The sequence below is a fragment of the Sciurus vulgaris genome, assembly GCF_902686455.1.
Source record: "Sciurus vulgaris genome assembly, chromosome: 17".
Taxonomy (NCBI): domain Eukaryota; kingdom Metazoa; phylum Chordata; class Mammalia; order Rodentia; family Sciuridae; genus Sciurus; species Sciurus vulgaris.
Window position 1 is genome coordinate 53,012,513 of NC_136478.1, and position 23,650 is coordinate 53,036,162.

General features: G+C 49.4%; 2 protein-coding genes across 3 annotated transcripts; both read left to right on the forward strand.

The window, feature by feature from the left end:
* Positions 1-157: 157 nt before the first annotated feature.
* CD177 (CD177 molecule) lies at positions 158-9,056 on the forward strand. 2 transcript variants are annotated; one of them, XM_079117118.1, is made up of 9 exons: positions 158-226; positions 311-451; positions 603-788; positions 1,643-1,765; positions 1,960-2,079; positions 6,928-7,068; positions 7,668-7,853; positions 7,946-8,080; positions 8,263-9,056. In XM_079117118.1, exons 1-9 carry the CDS (start codon positions 175-177, stop codon positions 8,499-8,501), a joined length of 1,323 nt encoding a protein of 440 aa, XP_078973244.1. In that variant the 5' UTR covers positions 158-174; the 3' UTR covers positions 8,502-9,056. The 2 variants fall into 2 exon arrangements, with proteins under 2 accessions (XP_078973244.1, XP_078973245.1); XM_079117119.1 differs by having other exon boundaries at positions 7,990-8,080; positions 8,263-8,403.
* An 11,805-nt stretch (positions 9,057-20,861) lies between these two features.
* On the forward strand, positions 20,862-23,135 carry TEX101 (testis expressed 101; the record flags this gene model as incomplete). Its single annotated transcript, XM_079118697.1, has 4 exons — positions 20,862-20,925; positions 21,157-21,300; positions 22,613-22,741; positions 22,906-23,135. 4 exons carry the CDS (start codon positions 20,862-20,864, stop codon positions 23,133-23,135), a joined length of 567 nt encoding a protein of 188 aa, XP_078974823.1.
* Between the last annotated feature and the right edge of the window lie 515 nt (positions 23,136-23,650).

The following is a 23,650-nucleotide window of genomic DNA, read 5'->3' on the forward strand; positions in this document are numbered from 1 at the left end:
GAGGGAGGAGGGGCTGCATAGACATTTGTGTCTTTCGAGGGTGGGGCCCAGGACCCATTTAGCAATACCCTGTCTTCTCTGCTGTTTCCTGGGATGCCTTGCATAACAGGAGGTATAAAAGGTCTGTGCTTCTGGTTAAAGAGCATAAACAGGATTTGCTGCCACAGATTGGTAATGAGTCCTGCACCACTGCTGGCCCTGCTGGGGGTGACCTTCTTGCTGCCCTGTGAGTGGAGACCCTAACCTGGAAGTGGATTTCCATGGAAGTGAACTGGGAAATTACTAAGATGGATTTGCTCCCCTCTCCCAGGTGTGCAGGCTCTGGACTGCCAGTGGGGGGTCTTAGAGTCTGTGTGGAACGTATCAGAGCTACCTGTCCGATGGACAAATGGCAAGAAAACCTGTGGGAGAGGCGAAGGTTGCCAAGACATGTTAATGCTCATAGAGAACGGTGAGAAGGGACCCCAGGCCTTCAGGCCCACCCCTCCCGCTTGGCCCAGTCCCCTCCTCTCCAGTATCTCACCCACTTGGCCAAGCACAACCTCTCTCTGGATGCTGGAGTCCTGATGGTCACCCTTACCTGCCCACCTCCTTCTTTTCAGGACCCCAAGTGAACTTGGTGCTCACAAAGGACTGCACTTCAGCACAGGATCAGGAGGTCCAAGTCACTGAGCACAGGACAGGCCCTGGGCTCTCTGTCATCTCCTACACTCACGTGTGCCGCCATAGAGACTCCTGCAACAACCTGTCCACTACTGATGCCTTCTGGTCCCCGTCCCCTGCGGCAGGTGTCAGAGGGAGTTGGGACCTCAGGAGGAGGAGAGGGAAGGGGCTCTCTGGAGGAAAGAATGCAGGGTTGTGGGGCTGATATTTGCAGACCTTCCTCTGCTGGATCTCTCCCTTGGGTGCTCCCTGCTCCCTCCCTGGTCCCTCTTGGCCACTCGCTCCCCCTCCCCCCACTCCTCCACCCACAAGCAGCTCAGGACTCCCTGGCCTACTTCTTCCCAAGCCTTGCAGCAGCCAACTGGGTGCATTTTCTGAGGCTCAACCCCCAACGTCAGACTGACCATGATCCTCAGCTGGTCATTCTGCCCTGTCCTCCTTTCTATGCTGCTAGGCTTACTTTACTACTTTCTCATCTGGGCTTTTTGCATTTCCTCTTCCTAAGTAAGAGTGGCCTGTAACTTTGCACTGTGCTCTCCTGGTGCTCTAAACAGTTAGGGGTGATGTTTTGCATTTCTGAACTGTGGAAGATTTTGTAAACAGGGCATCATGCCTTCCTTGGCTGGTTGGTAGACTTTGTGGATGGGGCTTCTGGTTCCTTCCAGGCACCCCCACCCTTCCTTGACCAAGTCTGTGTGACAGTCCAGTCCCAGGGGGCCCCTTGCCAGCCTCACCTGGGGCCCAGCGCCCCTCCTGTGCTCAGTCCCAGGTGTCCCTGTGGAGCCCTCATGCCCTCTGGCCCTGCTCTCACCAGTCACACGTGCCTCATCCCTGCAGCTGGGCTGTGTGAGAGGAGCCAGAGGAGGGCATTGTGGGGGTGACTGAGCAGGCTGATTCTTGGGCCAGCACAGTAGGGTGGAGGGAAGGCACCTGTCTTCTCAGTGCCCCTCATCTGCCTGTCATGCCCCAACCCCACCAGTCCCAGGGACCATGAGGTGCCCAGTCTGCTTTTCTAGACATAATTGTCCAGAGAATGCTCCAGAGCAGATCTGCCCTGAGGGACACACTCACTGCTACAATGGAGTCCTCAAGCTCAGGGGAGGTAAGCGAAGACACTGGGGTCCCTGCAGGGACTGAACGGGGGGTGGGTGGGAAGGGGGATCTGAGTCTCTGAGGAGTAGGGGTAAGCTGAGGTAGGGCAGGGGACTCAGAAGAGGGTGGGACTGGACTTCCCTCTGGGGGTTGAATGGTCCTTGTGCCAGTGACTCTGTCCTCCTTCTCTTCTCCTTGCCTCAGGGAGAATTGCCACCAATCTGAGAGTACAGGGGTGCATGCCCAAACCAGGCTGTGATCTGCTCAATGGGACCCAGAAAGTCGGTCCCATTGATGTGAGTGAGAACTGCAATCCTAAGTCAGGTGAGGCCCCTATGGGACACCAAGGGTGTGCCCTGTGCTATAACCTTGGGGCAAAGTGATCCTTCTAAGGTATGGGACAGGCCAAGGCATCACAGCAAAGCCAGCAGCCCCAGTGATTTAGGTGTTTATGAATCACATGAGCCAGGCAAGGGGATTCTCCAGGTTGGAGGTGCTTTGACAGAAGGTGGAATGGTAGCAAGAAGTGTTCAGCTGAAGGAGAGAGAGAGGGAGTCTGCCTTAGAAAACAGGATCCCACTGATGGAAGCTTTAAAGGGTGCTGGGCCAAGAAGTCAGGGTGGCCCTTTCAGGTGGGAGGAGATAGGCTGGGGAAGGAAGTTCAAGGTCACCTGCCTGTGAATGTGTGCAGCAGCCAGTGTAGAAGCCCCTGCTGGGTGTGGTGCTGGGAGGGACTGGCTGTCCCCAGGTCTATTTCCTCACACCCTGACCTTGGGCAAGCCTGGCTCTCCCACTCCCTGTGGCCACCTCCATGCACCCTCTTCTAGCCCCAGCCATGGAACTGCAGCGCCCCAAGTAGTCTTGCTGCATGGGAAAGAAAATCAGAGAGAAAACTGAGGCTGCTTTGGGTATGACAGGGAAGGCACTTACCCACTTAGATGCAGGCAGACTGGAGACAGCTGACAGGTGGAGGGCACTGTGGAGGGGCTCAGGAAGAAGAGTTGCAGGACAACAGGAAGCTGTGGTGGGGACGGAAGTGGGGACGGGAGTCCTGGTTTCCCTGGGGGCATGACCTTCCCCATCTGTGCCTCAGTCTCTTCCTCTCCCCAGGTCACCGAACCTGTAGAGCTTTGAGGAGAGAGCTGAGTGTGTCCAGTAGACTTTGCTCTGTGTTTCAGTCAGTCTCCCTGACTAGAGTAGCAGACTGTGGACATGGGCTGGCTGTCACTGACACCAAGATTTCCAGCCTGGTGCAGAATACAGGCTGTCTCAGGACAGGTGCTCAGGATATGTATGCTGAAGTGAGGTCATGCAGGATTCCATCATTTCCCATGGTATTTGTAGATGAGCCAGACCCTGGCCCTGCCTAGGAGGCCTCTGGGCCTGGATAGCGGTATGCCTCATGAGTTGATCAGAGCTGTGGCAGAGGACAATATGAGAAGAAGAAGATAGGAATGTCCTCATCTTGGTGGTATCAATGGGGGCTTCCCAAAGGAGGTGACTTGAAAGGTGAGCTGTGTCTGAACAATGAGTTGCAGTTTCTCAGTAGAAGAGGAAAAGTTTATCGACAGGGAACTTCAAGTGGAGGTGGAAGCAGTCTACTGCCTTCAAGAGGGGTTCCTCACCTGTGCCTGAGAGGGACTGAACAAGAGGACAGGGTGCTGCTGGTGTTGGGGGCCACTGAGAAGTTTTCCATGCAAACAAGGTGGGCGTAGAGGATGAGAGAGAGCCACTGCAAGCAGAAGGGCCTGCGAGGGTGAAGCCCAGGGGTCAGGTGGGAATGGATATTGGTAGGAAGCTGGGTCAGAGGGCTGCTCAGGCCCTTGCAGAACCAGGCTTGAGGTAGGGGGACTCTGAAGAGTAGGGAGCTATGGAAGGCTGTGAAGGAGGGAGGGACAGAGTCTGAGCCATTTTTCTTTCCTTTGGATTGATGTTGTTTTTAATGGTCTGGTCCTTGTCTCTAGGACTAAGTCACATTCATAATCTAGAAGGCATTTAGCAACACATAGACATGCAACGCACAAAGCGGGGAGACACAGAACACACGGCACACCAAGCGTGCAAAACAAACGCAGACCACAGAGTACGTCACACACAGAGGGCCTCTCTACACCCCCTACACATGCCATGCAAGCACCGCTCACATCCCACACACGGCGGACTCATGAGTGTGTACACAAGCCACATATGTGCCGTATGAGATGGAGCTGTAATGCTACAAATAAATACTCTTCATGTGCATTCATGTTCTGTTAGTTTTCAATGTTGGAGTCAAATCTTGGAGGATGCTTTTCTTCCCTGGTTAAGTTCAATTCCGCTTAGCAAATATTTATTGAGCATCAGCCAGACCGGGTGTCAGAAGCTAGACGTACAAGATGTCAGGGGATAAGTGAAAGGAGGAGGACATTCCAGGGTGACAGAACAGTCCATGCAAAGGCACAGGGGTGACAGAGGGCAGGGGACCAGAGCACAGATTGCCCAAAATGGGCCACAGCAGCAGCACATTTTGAAGCTAAATCAAGAAGTTGGACCATGGAAGCCCTTGTCTGCCCCCCTAAGGGACCGGGCAGTGGTTCCAGTGAAAGAAGGTTAAGAGCCTAATGTCTGAATCAGAGAGATGTGGGTTCCCGTCTCTGCTCTGTCAATGAACCAGTTTTTAGTATTAACACCATTTGAGTGTCAAAAGTCCTAATATTTCATTAAGACTCTTTTATCAGATTTGGGGAAGAAGAGGGACAGGTCCAGACATTGATGCAAGGGAAGATGTGGAAAGGCCCTGAGGTGGACACCAGCCTGCCACATCCCTGGGACCCTGCCCAGTCCTTAAAGGGGCAGCCCCTGGGCTCTTCTTCAATGTGGCCGCTGCCGTGGGCTGTTTTGGACCAGCTGCACTCCTGCACCCAGGCTTCCTGCACCTCTTGCCTTTGGCTGAGCAGTCCCATCACCCTGAAATGCTCTTCTCCTTTCCACTTGTCCCCTGACATTGTGTTATACCCCAGCCTAGAGGACCATGTGGGTGGAGCAGTGATCCAGAGCGAAGCAGCAGTGTGAATGGAGAGGAAGGGAGAGGCCAGATCAGGTAGGGCCTCAGAGGTCATTTTCAGGGTACAGAATTCTGAGTGGGAGAGGCACCTACTGGAGTCTTCTGTGCAGAGGAATGACATGACTGACTTTCCTTCAACGGGATCCCCCTGGCTGTTGGGTAGAGAACAGGGCGAGGGAGAAGAGGTGCTGTAAAGGGAGACCCATGAGGAGGCCAGCTAGAGTCATGGGGTCATGCTGGAGGCAGTAGAGGTGGTGGCAAGTGGTCAGGCCCTGGAGATATTTTGTATCTTAAACCTGCAGGATTTCCTGATGGATGCAACATGGGGTGTGAGACAAAGAATAGTCAAGGATGACCGCAAGTTTTCAGCTTGCGCAATTAGAGGAAAGCGGCTGCCATTGACCAAGACGGGGAATGCTGTGGGGGAGAGGATCAGAGAGAATGAGGATCTGGCTTGGAGGAAGCGGGGAACTGCACTTGCAATTTTGTCACCTGTGAAATGGGGAAACCAACAGCCCTCCCTCATGGGACTGTTGGGAAAGGCTACACGTGTTTGCAAATGCTGATTCCTAGGACCAAGAGCTTCTGCGCCGCGAGGCGACACGGCTGATCCCGTGATGAACTGACGACAGGGCCCAAGCTCATGGTTCTCAAACTAGACTCCTGAGGGCCACTGAGGCCACGACAGGTGAAGATGGTCACAATACCTGCTGTCCCCTCACCTACTCCAAACCCAACCCTGAGGAACCAGGATACCTGAGTTCCCAAACTAGCTCTGCCACTTACTGGCTATGAGACATCGGGCGAGCTACTCAGTAGCTACCCAGACTGTTTTCCTGACTTGAAAACAGGGGTGATGATGATGATGATGATGACAGTGACGCCACTGACTGGGGGTTGCGGGGGAAGAAATGAGGTGATCTAGTCAGAGGTGAAGATGAAATGAGCCAACTCATGGAAAGCAGTTACAGCAGCCATGTACACTAGGCATTTGAACGTTTTTGTTTGGAACATAGGATTTCTCAGTTAAAAGGAGTGTAGCTCAGAGGTACAGAACTTGCCTATCATGCAGAAGGCCCTGGGTTCTAACCCTAACCTTTTTTTTTTTTTATTTTAAGCATCAGCACACATCTATAATCTCAGTGACTTGGGAGGCTGAGGCAGGAAGAATCCAAATTCAAGGTCAATCTTGGCTATTTATTTATTTGGTACCGAGGATTGAACCCAGGGGCACTCAACCACTGAACCACATCCCCAGCCCTATTTTGTATTTTATTTAGAGACAGGGTCTCACTGGGTTGCTGAGTGCCTCACCTTGCTGAGGCTGGCTTTGAACTCGTGATCTTTCTGCCTCAGACTTCCAAGCTGCAAGGATTACAGATGTATGCCACTGCACCCAGCATCGTGGCAATTTAGGGAGACCCTGTCTCAAAATTTAAAAATTTTAAAGGACTGGGAATGTAGCTCAGTGGTAAAGCACCCTTGAGTTCGATCCCCAGCATTGCCAAGAAGAAGAAGAAGAAGGAAGAAGAAGAAGAAGAAGAAGAAGAGGAGGAGAAGGAGGAGGAGGAGGAGGAGGAGGAGGAGGAGGAGGAGGAGGAGGAGGAGGAGGAGGAGGAGGAGGAGGAGGAGGAGGAGGAGGAGGAGGAGGAGGAGGAGGAGGAGGAGGGGGAGGAGGAGGAGGAGGGGGAAGAAAGAAAGAAAGAAAGAAAGAAAGAAAGAAAGAAAGAAAGAAAGAAAGAAAGAAAGAAAGAAGATTTTAAAAAGATAAATAAGCCACCTTCCTCATTATCCAGAAGAGGACCTTGAAGCTCAGGCAGGGAAATAGAGATAGGCTGAGGGTAAGAACCAGCCATCTATGGCTTTCACATCCAAAGGGAAGAGAAGGCTTCCTCCAAGGATCACAACAGGAGGTTCCTACAGGTGCTCATGCAAAATGAGGTGAGTGGTACTCATGTCAGGATGCTGAGGCTTCCTGGTCCCTTCTAAGTCTGAAATTGAGGGACTCCACAGCCAGGTCAGTTGGAGTGTGATTCTGAATGTGATCACCTTTCAGAGCACGGGACCTGGAGGAACAGGCACGGTGGATTCCCTGGCTCATGCAAACCCTGGTGATTTTCTGTCCCCAGATACTCTGACCTGTCATCAGGGGAACATGTTGCAGATGGGGAGAGACTTGGCTCAAGAACCAGTTGAATGGGACTCATCCACGGACCAGATGTGTAATGCTGGGGAGGTGTGTCAGGAAACACTGCTGCTCATAGACTCAGGTGTGTGGGCTGAGCAAGAGGTGGTCGTGTCCCTGCACTGTGGCCAGTCCATGCCCACCTGGGACTGTCCTGCCCACCTCTGCTCGCGGCTAGATATCTCAGTCCAGCACTCTACTCTTTGGGCCCTGGTTTCCCCTGTTGAAAACTGGGGGCAGTTTTGACAGGAATAGTGCCTATCTTGCAGGGTAGCCATGAGGATGTTGGTAGCCTCCATGCAAAGGACGGAGAATGGTGCTGGCACAGAGGCACCTCAATGACTTCATTCGCTTAAAAAATGTTTTTTGAGCACCTGTGTTAGGTTCTGCAGAACCAGCAGGGAAAAGAACATACGGAAAGTGAGCTGAAGGTTGCAATTTTGCTACAGAAGCTCAGGGCAGACTTTATGGATAAGGTGACATTTGAACAATACCTGGGAGGTGGCAGAACACAGGGGAGAACCCAGTTTCTGCCCCCAGTCTTTGTTGGGCACTAGGATGATCTGTGCTGTTATAATCCAGGAATGGTGTTCACCTCACCCTCTGTCTGGGGGGCGCTTCATGGAAGTCAGAGTTGCTGCCTGTTGCCTCCCCAGCCCGGGTCTCACTCTCTTCCCTCCCCAGGAAACAAATCTCTCTTAGTGGGGAGCAAAGGCTGCAGCAAGGCGGGGGCACAGGATTCTCAGGCTGTCTCTTTACACTCTTGGCCCCCCGGAGTGCTGGTCGCCTCCTACACCCGGTTCTGCTCCTCTGACCTGTGCAACGCAGCCCGCAGCAGCAGTGTCCTGCTGACCTCCCTCCCTAAGCCAGGTACGTGCAGAGACACAGATACTTGAGGCTTAAGCAGGTGGCTGCCAGTGACAGCAGAGCTGTGCACCTGCAAACTTGTCTCTGCTCCCCAGCTGCTCCTGCCCCAGGAGGCCTGCAGTGTCCTGTCTGTGTACAGGTTTTTGGATTCTGCTCAGGAAGCTCCAACTTTGTTACCTGCCCTAAGGACACCACTCATTGTTATAATGGTAACATTGATCTCAGTGGAGGTGAGTGCTGGAGGCTGGGTTCCAGGGATAAAGGGAATGGAGGCTCAGACACCTGGGTCTGAGGGAGGAGGCTGGGCCTGGACCCCTGGGTCTGAGGGAGGAGGGCTGGGCCTGGACCCCTGGGATTAAGGACTTTATGTGTGCTGCATTGTATACCCTGTGACTGGATCTTCACCCTCCAGGTGGGGTGTCTGCCACACTGAGCATTCAAGGTTGCATGGCCCCAACTTCCAGATCCTTGCTGAACCATGCCCAAACTATTGGGATCTTCTCTGTACATGAGAACTTTGAAGATAACAAAGAGTATAATCCTGAGCCTATATTCCCAAGTGGAGTTTCCCAGGCCACATATCTGCTCTGGGTGGTGGGACTTGGGCTATCACTAGGCCTTTGGTGTGGGGGACTTTGCCCTCCCTACTAAATCCATTTCCCCGTGATTCTTAACCTCTGCTGACCACCTAAGTCCAAGCCTCCCTTTGACCTCATAATCGAATGGCCTTGGACTCCAAATTATCTTCCCATCGTCTCCATGAAGTATCCCTTCTCACCACCCCCCACCCGATTCCTGTCACCTGGTAATAACATGGGGGTGCCAAGGAGCAGCTGAACTTACCCTGCAAGTATTGGTCACATGTGTCTGATAATAAAGACCCTGTTCTTTCTCCCAGTACTGGAATTTCTCTATGTAAGGGGAGGGAAGGAACCCAGGGAGAGAATCGCCATCCAAAGCTCATGTTTCTTTGTTCTGGTTCATATCTTCATTCCAACTTGGGTGCTGGCAGGGCCTTCAGGGTGTCACAGACCAAAGTGTTAGGGCATCAGCGTGTCTCGGGAGGTGAAGGAGCACTGGGGCCATTGACTCTTCCTTATCAGTCGGGGTCCCAGCACAAACAAGGGCTCACCTCATCTGAGTAACTGGAGGACAGTTTAGTAATGGGAAAACTGACATGAGAGGCTGAGAGGAGTTGACATCAAAGGGGTTCTCACAGTCTCCCAGGGTTGTTACCACTGGGTCTTTGTTACCATCCTAGGCCTGAAAGGGTGAAAATGAGCCATTGCTGGAAAGAGAGAGAGTGAGAGAGAGCAATAGGGAGGGGGCTGAGGAATTAATGTTTGAAATTCACCCAATGTCCTCCCCAGGTCTCCTGTTGGGGCTCCTCATGGATTGAGTTCATCTGGAAGCCATAAGGCAGGAGATCACACTGATGCAGTCCCTGCATCTGCCACTCATAGTACACAGTAGGAGAAAGAAGGGGAGGAGGATGGATCTTGGGGAGGAGACAAAGTGTCCATCACAGTCCACCACCTTCTCCCTCAACATCCACCTTTTTCCCTTCTCCGGATGAAAGTTGGAGTCCTCCATACAGAAGGTGCACAATTCCCATGAGTAATTACTCAGTCATTGTAACATTATGTGATAATGATAATGAAGCCCTCCTCCTACTGTTAGACCACCATCATATACCATGGCGAGAGAAAGGTGGGGAGGAGAAAACGTAATAGCTGTTAAGGTCCTGGTAGCAGGTGTCAGAGCTGCCTTCTCCACCATTCACTCCATAGTCCCTTACCTCCTGCCAGCACCTTGTTTGAACAGTCTTCATTCATATGGGGAGTGAGTCTTGAATGGTCTTGTCTTCCTTGAGTTTCTGCACTTATCCATGGAATAGAAATATCCATGGCCAAAGAAATATCCCCCCAATGTCTTGCCTGCCTTCCAAACACAGTCTCCTTAACCCATCAACTCAACCTCCTACTGGTAATCAGTTTTGCCACCCTGACCAACAGAGCAACCCTATTTGGTAGGTTTCAGCTTGGGACACTCATGGCTTCCTATTGATTAGAAGGATGATGTGATTCTTCAACCACACCAGCACAGGGTCATAGGGACAAGAACCAAATTATTTCAGTGGGTTTTTAGATCCAATAGTGGGAAGGACACTCCCTTAACCTTCCCTTACATCCTGGACCCTTGCATTTGGCCACAGAGGAAGAGGGACAACATTGGCCATGAGTTTAACATGTGCAACATTTCCTGTTGGATTTCTGGCTCTCATCTCTTACTTGGTGTCTTAATAAGCCATGCATAGGCCATTCCAACATTTGAATAAGCCAACTGTGGCTGTGTAGTGGGGTAACGGGGAAAGTCAGTGAGTTCTAGGGTGTGATATTACCTTGCCTCCTTTGCCTTAAGATGCATCCCCTAGTTGGAAGCAATATTGGATGGGACACCATAGCGATAGGGAATTCTCTAAGTCCCTAAATGACAGTGTCTGTAGAAGCACCGAATAAGGTGCAGAGAGGGAAAACGAACCCATGGTGTTTGTCTATTCCCGTAAGATAAAGCATAGTCCTCTATAATGGAATGTCCTGTGTGGTTACCCTACTCGCAGAGGCTACATAGTCTGGCTGTAGAATAATGGTATAACAGGGTCTTGACCTTGGTCTCCATCTGGACTGGGCACCGAGGACAGTCAGCCAGGTCAGCCTTGGGGATACTTAGCCCATTTGTGGTAACCATGCATGGCTGCATCCCTGTCCACATGGCCATTCACACCTGGACCCAATGAGCCAGTGCTGATACTGTCCACCAACACTATGAGCCTCCTGCCCAGTGGATGGAATCCAGTGGGTGAACGTGTGCAGCGTGGATAGCATACACTCTATGCATATCCCAGAGGACCGTTCACATGCTTCCCTGTCCCCATTTTATAATTCTATTATTTTTGAGTCCTTGACCATGTGGCCCAACCTGAATCCATGCAGAAATGGTGCTAAGGCTCCCTCTCCCTCACCATATCTCACCATGATAATCCATGCAAAATCCTGGTATTCACTTTCCTTCCTCTGTAAGGAGGTCACAGAGGATTCCCAGGAGCCCATAGATGTGGTGGAGGTAGAGGCAGGAGGAGCAGGTGCTATGGAACTTTGAGCTACCTGCAAGGTATTCAACTGTGCCCCTGACCTGCTTGAACCTGATCCCATAATACCTTTTACATGGATGAAGGATGCTACTATGCAACCTAATGTCAAGTTTTAATAGTGCAGACAGCTCTTAGGACATGATGTTCAGTTCAAGTCGCATTGCCCTTGGTGTCTCATGGTCAAGTACTCAGATTCCATACGGGATAGTTATCTGCAGAAGGAAACATATCTTTGATCCGGAACTCTGAGGTTCTGCAATGTGATTATACTATTTTCTCATAATGTTACAGAAACTTTTAATAACATTGGGTTTGTTGGTCACGTGCCCTGAGATTCAAAGCAGCTGGGTTTCCAGCCTGGAGCTTCTGCAAAATCATTTCTTCCCATCAAAACTGGCAGTCTTATGGGTCCTCTGACAAACATGTAAGAGGACCATATCAAAATGTGCTTTATTTCTTCCACCTCACTCCCCAAATCTTAAGGGATGTGTGTCTTTTTTCATGTCAGCAGCACAAAGAGCAGCGGATTCTCTCAGGTTGGACATGTCCCAGACCTGTAGGAATTACACCAGGAGAGGGAGTAAGAGGCTGGATATCAGCTCTTGTGCCTGAAATATGAATGAAAATTCTTCTGATTATCTCTGCCAACAAACACAGAAAATATGCACATTTAGATCTTTAAGAAGCCACAGCCAGAGTTGCTGCTGCAACTGCCATTGCCCCTTCATTTGCCACAACCTGTCATCTCTCTCCTGATCCTTTTGCAGTGACCAGACAGGCATGGTAAACTCTTTAATGTTGCCACTAGTCTCAGGAATTCCCCCTGGAATTCATTATTGCTTCTAATTTATTGTTTTGACAGGGGTGATGGTGACATAGTGCCAGAATTGCTTTTCGGCTTTTTCTACCATAGTGGCTTTTGCTGGATGAATCAGGAAAAGTTATAGGGGATTTTCCCAGTTCCTATACAATGATACACTCTGAGACAACCTAAATCACAGAGAGTGGGTCTATCTGTTCCCTGGCATGGTGCATAGTGCATCCCTGTTGACAAATAATTCCTTGGAATCTCCCATTGACCAGTGTCCTACTCCCCCAGTCGAATGGCCCCAGGTCCCTCTGCATGGGGGAAGTTTCACTGTTGACACCCTTGGCCACATTTCAGGATCCTTCTCAAACAGACCTAGCCTCTTCTCCATCACACGAGTCCAGGTCTTTGAACTGTCTGGGAACTGAGCGGTCATTGTGGTGGTTCACGCTAATTTTCTCCCCATGAAAGTAAGAAAATTTTGTATTTATCAAGTGTCACCCTGCAGCTCTTTTCAAGGATCAGGGCACCTTGTCTCTGAATGTCAGTGTCACCACTTGGTCACTCCAAGATCTCTTTTCCCACTGAGATCAGGGAACCCAACTCCATTACATCATTTCCCATAAGCATCTTCTGCCTCAGAGGTTGGAGAACGGTGACTCGGATCATGGTCTCTGACTGTCTTGTGGCTGCGTTTGCACTGGGAACTTCTTGTGCAAAGGTGCACATCAAGATTGCACCCAGTTGCTCTGGTGACAGCTGGCCTGAGAAGGCTCTGTGCAAAGGCAGGGAGCTCTATCAGTCTGAACCTTGAACTCAGGCACCAACTGTTGGGGATAGAGAATTCTGGGCATAATAAGATAACCACGATGTCTCACAAATGCCAGGACCTTCAAGTCTGTCTGCTTTGCAGAACCTTTCCCACAAATAACCTTTCAATGATAAAGCCTATATAATAAATGTGCCGTACTAGCTCTGGGTCACTTTTCCTCCATCAGAGGTGGTGTTCCACCTGGTCCTAGTTTTCTCCCTATAAGTGTTTGTGAGTCTTTCTTAATCCCTGATCACCCTTTGCTAGTTTCCAAGGTTCAGCTGAGCAGGTCATGGCAACCACAGAGCTCCTGAGACCCCCTCCTCCTTGTATTTCTTAATCCCTCCCAGGGGCTGTGGTGGGGAGCTGATGGAGGAGTCTGTGGCTGGTCAGTCATTCCATTCAGGCTTTCTCATTTCCCCAAGCTTGGAACTCTCTCTCTCCAGGATGCAAGAGAAGTCCCAGCATTGACTCCAGATATTAACTTACTCCCCTAGCAGATTAGGAATGTCATTCTCAAGTGCTTGAGGAAACACCTCAAATCCCAAATCCCATTAATTTGGCTCTATCAATTCTCCTTCTTCATTCTATTTGATCTTAAATCCTTAGAATCCATATCTGCCAGGGTCCAGGTAGAAATCAGAAACCACTCATTAATATTAATTTGGAAAGTTTTATAAATTATTAATTAGTAGAGGGGATTAGCTACTAAAGGGTAAAGAGAATTCTAAAGAAAAGGAGCACGTTTGTCAAGAATCAGATGGCTCTAGCTGTGTGGGTCTGTCTTTGTGTCTTCTATTCTATTCCATTGCTCTACACGGACCTTTATTTTATTCATTCATATGTGGTGCCGAGACTCAAACCCAGTGCCTCACACATGCTAGGCAAGCACTCTACCATTGAGCCACAACCCCAGCTACATGTCTGTTTTTATGCCAGTGCCCTGCTGTTTTGTTACTATGGCTCTGTAGTATAATTTGAGAACTGGTAGTGTGATGCCTCCAACATGGTTCGTTTTGCTCAGGATTACTTTGGCTATTTTGGATTTTTTGTTCTTCCACATGAATTTTAGGATTTTTTTCTAGTTAAGAATATCATTGATATTCTTTGATGGGGATTGCATTGAATCTGTAGATTACTTTTGGCAATATGGCACAATAAGGGGAAGGTGGGAGGGAAGGAAAGGGGAGATATTGGAAATTGATCAAATTATGTTACGTAGATGTACGAATATGCCACAATGAAACCCACTGTTCTGTATAATTAATATACACCAATAGAAAAACGGTAGGGGCAGATGGCAGGTAGAAAATTCAACCTCTGGGCTGGGGATATACCTCAGATGGTAGAGTGCTTGCCTCGTGAGCACAAGGCCCTGGGTTCAATCCCCAGCACCGCAAAAAAAAAAAAAAAAAAAAAAAAAAAAAAAGAAAATTCAAATTCAACCTCTCTCCTAGGGCTGGAAGAGAAGCCCTTTCTCCTGCGGTGTTCCTCTAGCACCCTCTACTGGCCAAGTCTCACAATGTGAAATACTTGGAAGGTGGGGTCCTAGCTGTTTCACAAGTGGGGTGATGAAAAGTGGATCCCCAGCTTAGAGGCAACAAATGGGATAATTGGCCCCAAATCAATTCACACACACACACTATAGGATTTATGCCAGTGCAGAGTGGTGTCCTGTAATTCAGTGTGTGGCTCATTCACCCCAGATCATGTCTGCTGTTCTTCCTGTGTTGGAACCTCACTCTTGGGGGTGTGGAGAAAGTGAGCCTCCCTTGTGAGGTAGCTGCCCCTGGCACCATCCCTGGCAGGTTTTGTGCAGGGGTGGGCAGAAGAGGGGAGGACATCTTCACTGGCAATCAATGTGCTGGAGATTTGTCTGTCCAAGGACCCTGTCCTGTGTCTGAGGGCCACGGACCTTCTCCACCAGTGCATTTATCTTACCAGTTTGGTGGAGGTTGAATACCCTTAAAAAGTAAACTGAGGCACAATATAATTTTTAAAGAGTTTATTTGAGCAAACCATGATTCATAAATTGGACAGCTCCAAACTCGAAGCAGGTTGGAAGCTCCATCAAGGGAACGCTGGGTGGAAGCTTCCATAGGACGACACAGAAGTGAAGCAAAGAAAACATTTGAATAGTTGCAGTTAAACAGTTGTCTTGTTTTGTTGGTGCTGTTGGAAGCCTCTAGTTATATAAATTTATTGACTGCTTCTGATTGGTTGAACTTCAATTCTATTTTTTTCTTTCATATAGGCATTTATTAAAAAATATGTCAAGTTTCACGTAAGTTTGCAAATCAAGAGAGGTTAAGGTCACGTATGAGGCCTGACTGGCTGTCTGATCATGGATTCTTCAAGCTTGGTATCCATGTTAACTTACTTTAATGACCCTGACCTTGCTGTCCAAGACTCTGCCAGTCTTTCCCTCAGGCTCTGGGCTTGGTCCTCAGCCAATCTGCCTTGGGACTACAGAAGTCAAGGGACTCAGTTCCAAGAAGGCTTTTTGAATGCCCACTAGCATCTCCACTGGGACACTGTCTTTTTTCCTATTGCTCCTGTTCCCCAGGGTTGCTTTCTAGGATCATCCAAGGAAACCAGTTGAGTCAACACATTCACCACTGTTGCCATAGTGACAAAATGCCATGACTACATCTATTCCTAGAACTTTGTCCTCTGCTTGCCACCCCTCCCCACTTTCTTTTGCTATTACCACCGGTGACAATTTGAGCAATTGTGATGTCACCACAGGCCTTGTCTCACCTGTGCTCCATCTTTCTCCATCATGGTGGGTATCTCTACACTCCTTTTATGTCGCAGCAACCTAATCCCAGAATCCAGCTTTGATGGTCTTTGACGTGATGTCACTCCTGATTCCAATGATTGAACTGCTCAAGATTCCTAAAGGAAATGGATGACACCGGACCACTGTGAATCTGGGTCAGGTTGTACCTGCACAAGACTCTGCATCAAAGGGGTGGATGACAGAATATCATCTAATGCTTCCTTTTCTTCATTAGCCTATGTGACTAGTTCCAGAATGTCATGTAACTCTGCACTTAAAAGGTTGGAAGTCAATGTGCTTCTTGGCTGTAAATATGCATGCCATTTCACTTTTGTGCCTGTTTGTGCTGATCTGGGATGGGGCTTCTTAAAAGCATCCTGCAACCATCCTGTGATAGGAAGATGCATGCAATAGTAACTGGAGTTGTCTTAGTTATCCAATTGTAGTGCTGAATACGGAGCACAGAACTGTCTATCAATGGAGCCAATATGGTGCTTCTGCTCCTTTCTGACCAAAATCTTAAGGGAACTCATTTATTGCCATGCCACCTCACAGACCCCACCTAAACCCATAGGAACAAGTTAGAAACAGTCCATTTATAGGGCCGTTCTTGGAATAATATGCACAACAGTTGTAATTGCTTTACAACTATTTTTGCTTGAGAAAAGACCTCAAGGTGCTCAGGTCCCCAGTCCCGTGTTCCCCTTTGTACTAAAGGACACAATGGTGTAACATCTCTGCTAAATATGGAAAGAAGGGGCACCAGTACCTTCATGATCCCAATAGTCTGCAACTATTTGAAGGGAGTTGGAGTAACAGAAGCTTGGGTTTTATCTAGACTAGCAGCTGGTACCCCTTTAGCTTTACCCACATCCACCCATCCCTGAGTACTTAACAGATAGCCCAGGCCCTTGCCATTTGGAACAATACTTGAGCTGCTTTTTCTAGGTAGGGAAAAGACATTATCTTTAAATTTAATATTCAGACCACTAAATTTCAATTGAACTCCTTGAAGTGCTTCTCCCAGGGATTTGTGGTAATTCTGATACCTTCCTTTCACTCCACACAGAATGCAAGTGAATGGTAGGGCCTACCATGTCTCTCTAAGACAACTTTCTCTTGATACTGTGCTTGTCGCCTTGACCCTGGGGCAGCAGCAGCAGAAACAGTGCTGTGGGAATTGCTGGGCCCACAGAGCTGGGTGGTGGCTTTTCCATTCTCCTTCCTAGTGACCCAGCTCTGGCCACCCACTCCTCCACCTCTACCTCCACCACTGTTGCTTCTGCTGTGGCCAACGTGTGTCCGTGGGGCGTGGTCACGTGCATGGGACTTGGGCCCAGTTATCACTATCGTACCATCACCATCACTGCCAGCTCCCAGTGGGAAGTGAGGGGCAGACAGAGGGTGGAAGCTTGCTTTGGCTTTGTGTTCTGCCCAGAGGGTGACTCTGGACATGGGCATTTAGGAGATTCCTGCCTGTTTCACCCAACTTGGGTGAAAGCCTTGCACCCCACTCCAGGAGTCAGTGAAGGGGGCAAGGGTTAGGGTGAGGAGGGAGGGAGTAAAGCACAGGTACTTGGCACAGGCCCCACTTGAAGCTCAGCCTCTATTGATGCCTGCACCGCCATGAGGAGCTACTGCATTGGCTATAATTGTACACCAATCTTTCTTTTCTGTAAATCACGTTGTTTGTTAATAAACTATAGTATTCCCCCTAGTCCATGGGGAGGGGCATCAGTATACTCACATGGTAGCCCCCGTCATCCATAATGGTCACCACCACCCCACACATGGGGGTTGAAGGTCATCCCAGGAGCTGGTGCACACCAGTCTATCTCCTCTTTTCAATGACCATAGCTCCGGTGCCCATGGAAATTTCCCTGGTCTCCTGATTGGTGCACCAAATGTAATATCCACAGCCAAGTTATCCTAGGGCAGTGGGATGGGGTGCTGAGAGACCAAAAAAGACACCTGAAGACAGGTTGAGAGGTGGAAGGTTTACTGAGAAATGCTTACGGGGAAGATCCAGTGTCAACAGACTAGTTAGGTGCACCTCCGTTTCACATGGTCCTTGGATACTTCCCTAGAAAGTACAGTGGTGATGGGCTGGACGGGTGTACCTGTTTCACATGGTGTTTCTGTTGTTTCACCAGAAGAAAGTTCCTCTTTCCTTCTTGGTGCTTGTCCAAGGGCGGCTAGCTGGATGAACACTTCCCTCTCTACAGGGCTCTATTCTGCAGCAGTCACCATGGGGAGAGGGGTTTATAAGTTTGGCTACAGCAGCAGTGACATCATCACTTTGCTAGTTTGCTTACCTCCTTGTATGACCAGCATCCCAAGGAGCAGCTGTCCTGGTGTTTGTGCAAGAAAGCAGCTCCTACAGATAACACCAGCTGGCCCTATTTGCAACATATGTGAGAAAGAGATAGTTGGTGTCCTTCAACATGGTATTTATCTGGTATAACTAGTCCTAGTACTTTTAATGAGTGGTAAGCTCTTAGTGTATGTGTGTGTATACATATATATATATATATTTTTTAACATAAGATTAGGTGTTTTTACCAATCCAATTCTTTTTTTCTAAATTTTTTTTCTTAGTTGTAGATGAACACATTACCTTTGTTTCATTTATTTATTTTATGTGGTGCTGAAAATCAAACCCAGTGCACTACCACTGAGCTACAACCCAAGCCCCAATGCAATTCTTATTGTCGCATTTTTCTCTATTAAAAAGAAACACTTATTTTTAGTTTAACTCCCAGAATCAGTATCATTTCTAAAAGATCACAAAGGGATCCTTACATCCTGTTATATTTGGGTACTAAGAATTGAGCGGGATAGTGACTTGGACTCCTGGGTCTGAGGTAGGAAGGGTTGAGGGTCTGGACTTACAAGTATAAGAGGGAATGGGGAGACTGGGTTCACACATCTGAGAGAGGTGGCAGCTGGTACAGGGACCCATAGGTTCTTGAGCAATGAGAGGGCTGAGGAGGGGTGGGTCAAACATCAGGGACCCAGCATTTGAGGTGGATTTCTCACTATCTTTTCTGTAATTTTGTTCCTGGAGGCAGAATGAAAGCCAGAGAGTGCTGGATGCGTTGGAGCACGCCTGTAATCCCAACAACTCAGGAGGCTGGTAGCAACCTGTGATCACTTGGTTACTGGTCATACATATAATTTAAGGACATACAAAGTGATGCTGAACAGGGCATTCCTCTATTCAGCTCTCCAGGAGACGATGGAGGAGGATGGTGCAATGATACAGTCGGAGAATGAAGGCTAGGCCGAGCAGTGGCCCCTGCACATGGACTGAGGAGGCCAAGTTGATATCCAGTGGGAAGGAATTCTGGATGGGTGCTGGAGCAGGGGAAAGACTAAGAACATGAGAGGTCATCTGGATAGGCCATTTGGTTCAGTGGGTAAGGATCCAGGGTTTAACATCCTAGTGTGGCTGGAGAAGCAGAGATAATGCACCTCGAAGAGAAGAAAAAGTGAAGCAAGGTCACTTGGGTATGCACCGCACACACTGCATTGCAATGCCTGGACCTGCAAAGACCAAGCCGGCGCTCTTCAACCAGGTTGCCCACTACTCACCTTCTGCGCATGCACGCCTTCTAGCCAGGGATTGGCTTCTCTGTGGCCAATGAGGAGCAGCGATTCTTCAGGTTCATCCAATGGAGTTCGTCCAATGCTTTCGCGTCAACCAATGGGACTTCGAATGTCCTGTCCGGTAGAGGCCAGCCCCGCCTTCCGAGTCCCCGGGAGCTAGATTGTGTGAGAAACACCGGCCCGCATGTTTGGCGTGGTGAGAGTCTGGTGAGGTCATCTTGCAGTCAGCAAGAATTTGCTGTTTTAAAGGGGAGAGAAAAAAAAGGAGGAAGGGGACCTAGATTCTTGGATTCGGAGGAAACGGAAAGCCGTGGGGCAGACTTCCAGGTCTGAGAGAGGAGGGGCTGAGGCCCCTACTCCCGCGTCGGAGGAAAGAGGGCTGGGGGTTTGATCTCCCGGGTCTGAGGGAGGAGGCTGGGCCTGGACCCCTGGGTCTGAGGGAGGAGGCTGGGCCTGGACCCCTGGGTCTGAGGGGAGGGCTGGGCTTGGACCCCTGGGTCTGAGGGAGGAGGGCTGGGCCTGGACCCCTGGGTCTGAGGGAGGAGGAGCTGGGCCTGGACCCCTTGGTGCAAGGGAGGAGGCTGGGCCTGGACCCCTGGGTCTGAGGAAGGAGGACTGGGTCTGGTCCCCTGGGTCTGAGGGAGGAGGAGGCTGGGCCTCGACCACTGGGTGCAAGGGAGGAGGCTGGGTCTGGTCCCCTGGGTCTGAGGGAGGAGAGCTGGACCTGGACCCCTGGGTCTGAGAAAGGAGGACTGGGTCTGGACCCCTGGGTCTGAGGGAGGAGGACTGGGCCTGGACCTCCAGGTCTGAGGGAGGAGGCTGGGCCTGGATCCCTGGGTCTGAGGAAGGAGGACTGGGTCTGGACCCCTGGGTCTGAGGGAGGAGGAGCTGGGCCTGGACCCCTGGGTCTGAGGGAGGAGGAGCTGGGCCTGGACCCCTGGGTCTGAGGGAGGAGGGCTGGGCCTGGACCCCTGGGTGCGAGGGAGGAGGCTGGGCCTGGACCCCTGGGTCTGAGGGAGGAGGCTGGGCCTGGACCCCTGGGTCTGAGGGAGGAGGGCTGGGCCTGGACCTCCAGGTCTGAGGGAGGAGGCTGGGCTGGACCCCTGGGTGTGAGGGAGGAGGCTGGGCCTGGACCCCTGGGTCTGAGGGAGGAGGGCTGGGCCTGGACCTCCAGGTCTGAGGGAGGAGGCTGGGCTGGACCCCTGGGTCTGAGGGAGTAGGACTGGGTCTGGACCCCTGGGTGCGAGGGAGGAGGCTGGGCCTGGACCCCTGGGTCTGAGGGAGGAGGCTGGGCCTGGACCCCTGGGTCTAAGGGAGGAGGGCTGGGCCTGGACCTCCGGGTCTGAGGGAGGAGACCGGGGCTTGGAAATTTGGGTCTTGAGGGAATAAACAGCTAGAACCCCAGTTCCCAGATCCCTAGGTAGGGTAGGGCTGAGCTCTCAGAATCCTGGGTTCTGATGGAGTTAGGAGCTAAGGGCTGACATATTCGGTCCCTGAGAAACTGCTGATTTAAACTTGACTCCCAAGTCTGAGGGAACAGTCTTTGGACCCACACTTCTGGATCCAGAAGTTTAAAGGTATTGGGTTGCCTGATTTCATAGTTATAGGGAATGGGTGGCTGGGTCTGAGAATTACAGCCATGGAAAGTGAAGTATAATAAATTTTGACCTTTCCTAAATTCACAAGTTAGGTACAGACTGACTTCAGAGGTCACAGACTTATATACCATCAGTCTACCCTAAAGTCAGTACTTGCCAAAAACCTAGATTTTGTCACAAACCTGGAAGTTGCCTTTTCTACGTCAAATCGCAGATCCTGATCAGTTCTTCCCAACCTCTCTAAAAGAAGCCATGCGAGCCTACCATTTCCAGGACTTCCTGTTCCTCTTTCTCCTAGGAGTCTCCTCCTCGACCTGTAAGTATGTGGGATGGTGGAAAGCGCATCTGGGTCACAAGAGGATGGATTTATGGTGAAAGTGACTTTGGGCTGGGGATATACCTCTGTTTGTAGAGTGCTTGCCTGTCAAGCACAAGGCCCTGGATTCAGTCTCCAGCACTGGAGGGGGGTGGGGGGCTGGGGGGGATAGAGTGACTTTGACCCCAGAGAGAAGGGCAAGGGCTTATCTTTATCTCATTTTCTTCACAGTGGCCCAACATATGTATTGTCATAAAGGTGTGTACGTGAATGTAGAAGATGACCCAGCCCATACCTTTAACTGGACCACAGAGAAAGTTGATACTTGTGACAATGGAGAACTTTGCCAGGAAACTGTATTATTGATTAAAGCAGGTAAAACGAGAGTGGAACAGTTGGTTGGTTGGGAGAGGGGGGTGATTCTGCCCTTATCACTGTTGTTTCCCCTTCCTCAGGCCAAGCATTCAGCCTGCCATCCACTTTCCTTTCCTCCTGTCTCATAACAGGGCCCAAGACAGCCGTTTTGGCCACTAAGGGCTGCTTCCCTCAATTGATTGAGTCAGTGACATTTGTGAAGCACACTCAACCTCCTGGTTTGACTGCAGTATCCTTTAATAACTACTGTGAGGATCCACTTTGCAACAGCCAACAGAGTATAGCTGACTTTTGGAAACCAGAAATGACCTCAGGTACCCTGGAAATAGGTGCTAAGAGAAACTATAGGAACACTTAGAGAGATTGTATTTTTCCTCTTTGTGTTCTTACTTGACCAAGTGGCACATACACAAAAGAACCTTCCAGTCCAATTAATTGTCTTTTTCTAAGCTGTTACCTTTGGGGTCTAAGCAATTCTCAGAATAGAGGGACATCAGTGAAGGCTGGAATGTAAACTGAATTTATATTTATTAAGCAATAAGATATCTGTGTAGGTTTTTGAGTAGGGTGGTGGCATTGTCAAACAATTTTGGTTCCTCATTGCTACATGACAACAGCCCAATTCCTCCATTTGACCTCAAAGCCTATAATAATCTGACCCTGTCTGTCTTTTCAACTTCACTTCCCTTTTTCATTTATCATATTCTAGTTGGGGCTAGTATTCAAATCCTTAACAATGGAGGTGGTACTGGCCATTAAAAAAAAAAAAAAAACAGTTCAACTGTACTTATGCCTACCCACTGAATATTACCGCTAAAGCTTCTCACAGTTCTTTAAATTCACCAAACTGGTTCACATATCTTGGACTTTGTCCTTGCTATCTCCTTTGCTACCCCCACCAAAACTCCATTTATACATTGCTAACCTCTGTTCATTCTCCCTCTTAAATCAGGCTTCAGCTCTTTGAAAATATTTACTTCAATGTTTTTTAGGTAGTTAGGTCTACCTCCATTCCTTTGCCATTATATCTTGAACATAGTACGTACTGATTGTAGTTAATTACATGTCTCTCTCCCTGTAAACAATGATGCTAGAGCAGTGTCCTCCTCATCTATTGTCACACCTAAGCAGAGAGTTTGGAAGTCCTGTGGATGGAATTGTGACACAAAATCAGCTGAGGAAGGATGGGGGGGCTTCAGTAATGGGCTTTATTAGAGTGGCAGCAGGAGAGGCTTTGGGAAAAGAAGGCAGCAAGGAGAGACTTCTTCAGAGATGGGATATGTCCTGAATTGTCCCTCTCTTCCCCCTCCAGATACCAATATGTCAGCAACCCTCCATTGCCCAACCTGTGTGGCCGTGGGGACCTGTTTAAGTGCTCCTTCTCTGCCTTGTCCCAATGGTACAACTCGATGCTATCGAGGAAAAATTGAGCTCAATGGAGGTAAAGTGAACTGAACATCTGATGGTATCAGAGACTGGAAAAACCAGACATCTGAGTAGACCCTGAGAGGGGCTGGCACTCAGAATTTCAAGGATGAGGGAGGATTGGATTCTCCACTGCTTTCCTGAAATATTGCTGTCTCCCCATCCTTCCTTCTTCCGTAGGAGGCATTGACTCATCTGTGGAGGTCAAAGGCTGTACAAACCTAATTGGTTGCAGGCTGATGGCCAGAATCTCAGCAGTAGGACCCATGACGGTGAAGGAAGTGTGTCCTCATCAGTCTGTCTATCAATCCCGAAAGACTGAAAGTGGGGCCACTTGGCTTCTTGTTTCAGTTTGGTGTTTAGGGTTATTGCTACCATTGCTGCTGCAATCACTTATCCATTTTTCCTGAGAAGGCTTTCCTGTTCCTGTGTCTCAAAAAACTTTTGACCCTGATGACCCTGGTCATCAGTTGAAGGTAGAGATTTGAAGGGGCAGAGAGAGATGCTGTGGATATATTTGACATGTCTAATAAAGTTTCTACTGTGGTTTGTGTATGTTTCAAGACTAGAAATGGAATTTTAGTGCTGAAATAAAATTTGTTCAACTCATACATTTTCCAGACAGGGAATCTGAGACCTGGAAAACTTAACTGAGTTTTTTATATTTACAGAGCTGTGGACAGAGTCAAGACATGAACTTAAATATTTTGACCCGAAGTCTGGTTTTCCTTTTACTCTAATATGCTAACTTCTCTTGCTACCTGGACCGTGACTAGCCTCCTCCAGAACCCTCCCAGCACAATCTTTTGGCCAAAGTCAGCTGCTTTGTGGTTCTAATAATTCCCTAGGAGGGAAGGCAGAAGAGAAAAATAAGACTCAATTCTCTGATTAGGGGCCCATCTCCCTATGTCTTGTTGGTCCCTGG